At 34.1% G+C, this 5,597-nt stretch overlaps 1 protein-coding gene across 2 annotated transcripts; it reads right to left on the reverse strand.

Moving 5' to 3' along the window:
- Window positions 1-266: 266 nt before the first annotated feature.
- Window positions 267-5,241, reverse strand: LOC143631606 (inactive poly [ADP-ribose] polymerase RCD1-like). Of its 2 annotated transcripts, none has more exons than XM_077100317.1 (7): window positions 3,517-3,625; window positions 2,347-3,346; window positions 1,461-1,702; window positions 1,249-1,349; window positions 666-830; window positions 489-584; window positions 267-409 (listed from the first exon to the last, which is right to left on the reverse strand). In XM_077100317.1, the coding sequence occupies exons 1-7, from the start codon at window positions 3,599-3,601 to the stop codon at window positions 353-355; spliced, it is 1,746 nt and encodes a 581-aa protein (XP_076956432.1). In that variant the 5' UTR covers window positions 3,602-3,625; the 3' UTR covers window positions 267-352. The 2 variants fall into 2 exon arrangements, with proteins under 2 accessions (XP_076956432.1, XP_076956433.1); XM_077100318.1 differs by lacking the exon at window positions 3,517-3,625 and adding an exon at window positions 4,984-5,241 and having other exon boundaries at window positions 268-409.
- Window positions 5,242-5,597: the final 356 nt, after the last annotated feature.

Here is a 5,597-nt window from a genome sequence, read left to right on the forward strand (position 1 = left end):
TAAAAGGTCATTTATACTGTTGCAAAGCTATAAATAACTTATTTATTTTTCAATTTAATTAATAAAAAATACATAAAAAAATTTAATTTAAACTCCTTGTTCTGATTTTTACTGAACTGATTCAGCACACAACAGAACACAAACTAAAATTAAGACACAAAATAAAATGAAAAACACTGCTTAACTAATTCAATTCTTTTTACATGCAACCTTAAGGGTTCAATTCAGCCTTACAACCGGAAAAAAAAAAGCATTTAAAATATCCATCAGTTTATGAAAACATAAGCCGGCCATAACCAAAAACACCAAATTCATACAATCACACCAAAAGAAACACAAAGGCTTCGTCTTTTCAACCTTGTTGCGCCACTTTAGCAGCATCCAACTTGCTTGCAGAATTGGGATTCTTCTGTACAAATACAAACTGTTAAAACTTTAAACAATTTTATTATGTATTCCTAGTTCAATTAACTAAATCAAGATCGAACCTTGTTCTGGAGGATGGATATTGTTGACCTCAGTATCTGATCACCGACGACTGATCTCAGTTTCTTGATAAACTCTTCTCGTTTCATTTTCTTGGCCTAATAAACATAAACAGGAGAATATTAGTATTTCTTGTGCTTACGAAACATTAAAAGGTGAAAACTTTAATGTATACCCACCCTAAAAGATTCATAAAAGATGTGCAGCAATGTCATATCATTTGGAGCCACTTTAGCAGAGACCGCTTGAAACAACATGGAGAAAGGCATCCAAGGTGATTTAGGCTCCTTAGGTGTGCGCGATCCAACGCTCGGAACCTTTTCCAATTGATGGCTGTTTTTACCCTGAAAATAAATAAGAATTAACTTAAAAAGTTAGAAACTTAACAATATATAAATATATGAATTCAAGCTTAGCCCTGCAATCAGACCGAGCGTTGTTTATGTTAGTTCGTTTACACATATTTATGTTCGTAAGTTTTCGTTTATTAATAATATATTCATAATGAAAATCTTACACCAATTACAATTTAGTCTAGTTTTAAAAGCCCCTTAGGGCCAAGGCAATGTTGTACACAATGATTTTTATTGGTTTTAGCCCAACAATGTTCGTTCATCTTATCATCTATTAGACTATTATCATTTACGGTCTTTTCATTTTCCGATCATGAACAATTCGTTTTTACTATTAACGACCGAACATAAACAAACAAAAAACAATGGTATTTTCATAACGACCGAACACGAACAAGAAAACTCCAACCATTTTATTCGAGGATGAATCTTGGTTTACAGGTCCATGTGGATCATGAATTGTAGTGACTCTTGAAATATCAGGTTTGCTTTCTTCACCAATGAGATTCTCTGCAATCATATAATACACTTTCTTCAATAATATTTAAAAGATACCAACTTTATTTGAATCACTCATACCGTGACTATAAGAAATGTCAAGAAAGAGTGTAAAGTTACAACCTTTGATTGTTGGAGAAACCTTGAAACTGACTACACATTCGGGGAAGATGTGTGTGTTCATATTAGTGTTCCAGATTATATAACTATTAGGGTTTTGAAGATCATCAACTCCACTATCAAAGCATTGATCACTTGGATAAAACTGCTTAGAACCCGCGTGAACAACTTCCGCGTTACCCAAAATCACACGACATAACATCATATGTCGGATTCCATTTTCGTCAATATCACAAAGCATAGCACTATATAACAATAAAAAAAAGTATATTTTAATTGTTTAATAAACCGTATAAGTACCAAGTAGCAATTTCCAATTTTCCACCCATTTATCTCAAACTGGTCACCTAAAAATATATCTAAAAAATGGGTCAAACGAGACAAAACTGATTTGGCCAAAACTAAACCACATAAAAAACGCTACTTTTGACCATTATTGGGTCAAACGGGTCAACTGGAACAGCCTGAAACAAAACTAACCCACAACAAAAAAAATGCTCAGTTTGACTCGTTACACGAAACCAACCAACCAGGTCAAAACCTGCTCGGCAAAAACTGACGCACATATCAAAAAGGCTAATTTTGATCAGCTAATGGATCAAACTGGTAAACCAGTTCAACCTGGCTCGGCTAAAACTGACCAACATAAAACTGCTTATTTTGACCCATTATACAGAGACAACCAAACAGGTCAATCGGGTCAGCCAGACTCAGCCAAAACTAACCTACATAAAAAAAGCCCATTTGACCCGTTAGACAAACAACCACACGGGTTAATCGAGTCAATCTGACTCAGCCAAAATCGACCATCAAAAAAAGCCCAATTTGGCCCGTTAACATAACCACCTAGAAAATGTGAAAATCAAGAAAGACAACTGTTTATTCATACCTGCTATGAGCAGACTGAAGTGCTGAAAGGTGAACACCATATCCATATTTACCGAGCTTCAGCCCATTATGCCCATAAAACAAAACACCAGACGGTGCACAGTCAGCAGCAGCAAACCAACCATATTGCACATTGGCTCTTCCTCGCAGCTTTTGAGTAATTTCAACCTGCTTCTGAAAAAGTTCAAGTCTTGCTTCCATAAAGCTACTAGAACATTTCTTGATTTCAAGAAAGTCAACTTTCAAATCTTGACCTAAACCCAAGATAAACATGTGTTTAGCGGTGTCAACATCCACCGTCCCACAATTAGCTCCACTAATTGGTGATACATATTCATCACTCTTTTGCTTTTCCACAACTTGATCTTTTTGGTCAACTTTGACCCGTTTGACATTTGACTCGCCAATACATTCTTCATCTATATTATTTGCTAACCCATTAAGCTCGATTTCCAAATGCAAATTAATTTCAGGGGTCACAGAGGATTCACAAAAATCTAAATCTTCATGATTCACGTGACACGCAGAATATGATTCAGGAAAAGTGCAATTTCCCGCATCATCAATCCAAGCAATTGGCTTTTGAGCACCGGTTTTCAAATCAACATGAATCATATATAGAATGTCTAGCATGAAATGAGAACCGTTACACCTCACATCAATCGCCGCCTTCTTTGACCGGAAGTCTTCTTTGACCAAGTCAACAACTTCTTGTGAAAAGTCAACCCATTGACCATCTTGCGAGAACAACAAACGTTGTGGTACGCCACTCCGCATAAAATTTGAGTAGTTTTTCACTAAAGTTTTCCTTGAGCAAGAACTTTTGCATTCGCTTGCCCTTTTCCTCTTTCCAAGTTTGTTGGATGGTGATTTCACGTTCAAAGACTTGTTGGTGAGACCCACCAATGGAGCCTTGCATTGAGTAACTATTCTCCGCCTCGGGTCAACGATAATTCTACGACCATTTGCCGACACTTTCACGATCTTTGATGACATTTTATCTGCAAGTTAATTATTTACACTAGCCTAAAAGTTAACTACTTGGTGTTTTGTACTATCACTACACCTAGGGGTATATCGAGATTCATGTCCTGCAAAAAGTTAACAAACACAACATGATAACAGTGTTTTGAAATTAAAATAATCAAGAATCACATTGTTGAAAGTATACCATGTTTAGAGATTAGCTTCACATCAACATTATAAGACCATATCCACGTCATCGGTTGAAGTCGACAAATTTCTATAACCATCATAAAGTAATTACAGCGAAGACGACACTAAAAATAAAAATGATTTATCAGAATTAAGAATTAAAAGTAGGTGCTTAGAACAATTACTTGTCTAAAAAATTTACACCATGTAAAATCTCCAACCATGAAAGTCGAGCAGCATTCGAAAAACGCTGCGTCTAAAATAATAAACAAGAACTGTTCTCATTTCGCGAAACAAAAAGTACCAAAAATATGCATATCAAATTCAAATATGAAAACCACATCAATCCACAAAAAATCAAATTGCATACCCTTTTTGCCATCAAAAACCATAAAGAAACATTTTTTTTTCCAAAATCACAAAAAAAATCTTTTATCCGTCGCAGCTCATAAAGTAACAAACTTATTACATCTTTCTCGAGTTATGAAACAACACATAAATTTTTATAAGAACACATCTTTCTTAACATTCAAATGATAGAACCTTGATATAAAAAGTTCTTAATATAGAATAAAAGTTTCACAGCTTCAAATCACAGTCATCTGTCGTAACTCGTAAAGTAACAAACTTATATCTTTCTCGAGTTAGGACAACACATAAACTTTCACAGAAACACTTATTCTTCACATGCAAATGGTAGAAAGTTGATATAAAAAGTTCTTAATATAAAATAAATTCACCTCTCACACAGTTTTTCAAAAGCATAAAAGTTTCATAACTTCAAATCACAGTCATCCGTCGTAACTCGTAAAGTAACAAACTTTTTACATCTTTCTCAAGCTATGAGACAACGTATGAAATTTCACACAAATACTCCTGTCTTCACATTCAAATGGCATAAATTTACTTGATATATAAAGTTATTAAGATAACATCAATTCCCTTATCACATATATTTCAAAACATAAAAACTTCATAGCCACATAAACTAAATCCAAAGCCAATTATAAAATTTATTAATACTTAACACCACCAATTATAAAATTTTCAAAACCATGCATAAACTAAATCGAAAGCCACATAATTTCTCACATATTTGTTTATACATGCAAACCAATAATTTTTTCTTTTTTTTTTGTAATGGCCTAATGGGATTTTTTTTCCATTAATAATCTTCTAATAAATAAATAGAAAAAAAATATAAAAAAACCTCAAAACCAATTACCAAAAAAAAAACAAAATTCACAACATATGAGATTATGATCTTAACAAACCTCAAAACCAATTGATCTGCATACATCTCATACACAACAACACTCCAAACTACCAATTTCAAACAATCAAACACAAGTAAACAAAACCCTAAGTCAACTTTAGAAACGCAAACCCTAAACCCAACAAACCAATCAAACCCAAGTACCCAAAACCCGGATCCAGTCAAGAAACACCCGGATCCCCAAAAGCAAACCAAAGTCAAACTTACCCTATAATAAAATTGAGCACAAACCCAGATGCAAAATCACCAAATTAAGATGAAATTGACGGGCATAACGAATCAATTGATGGCTAGATCGGTTCTTGATGCAGTCGCCGTCTCTTGATGGATAGATCGGTTCTGAAGGAGTGTCAATTAGGGCAAAATTGGAAGAGACGGCGACGATATAGAAGCGATGACTTTGAAGGTGTTCATAAGGGTATTATTATATGTGGGTGTGAATTGGTTGAAAGTTAATTGCTTGGGGAACAAGGAAGGAAATAGGTCGGCAAGATATGAGATTCGAAGAAGGGGGATGAACGAATAATAATAATAATAATAATAATAATATGGGAAAGAGGAAGGATGTCACATGGAGGTTAGCGTTACAAGTCAAATAAGGGGCACATATTGGGGACACTATTATTTTAAGTGTTATGATTATTTATTTTTACTGTCATGAAAATGTATATTAAAGGAGACCTACATTTAGGTTAATTTAGAGTCTTGTGGGAATGTTATATGTTGATTTGGATGGGATGTTCTACTAGTCTATATTACGGTAGGTTTTAAATAGCTTTTTAGTCGGTTTTTTTTTTCTTTTTGCAATGCATGTAGTTATT

Source organism: Bidens hawaiensis, unplaced genomic scaffold (assembly GCF_021521415.1).
Source record: "Bidens hawaiensis isolate Kalapana, Puna unplaced genomic scaffold, B.hawaiensis_p1.1 tig00006109_1, whole genome shotgun sequence".
In the NCBI taxonomy this organism is placed as follows: domain Eukaryota; kingdom Viridiplantae; phylum Streptophyta; class Magnoliopsida; order Asterales; family Asteraceae; genus Bidens; species Bidens hawaiensis.

Bases quoted from the DNA above. Each gene is read 5' to 3' on its own strand.
- LOC143631606 (XM_077100317.1), bottom strand. From the start codon at position 3,601: ATGATGGTTATAGAAATTTGTCGACTTCAACCGATGACGTGGATATGG. The intron at 585-665 runs GTGGGTATACAT...TATGTTTATTAG, and splicing joins TCTTTTATGAATCTTTTAGG to GCCAAGAAAATGAAACGAGA. The intron at 410-488 runs GTTCGATCTTGA...GTATTTGTACAG, and splicing joins TATCCATCCTCCAGAACAAG to AAGAATCCCAATTCTGCAAG.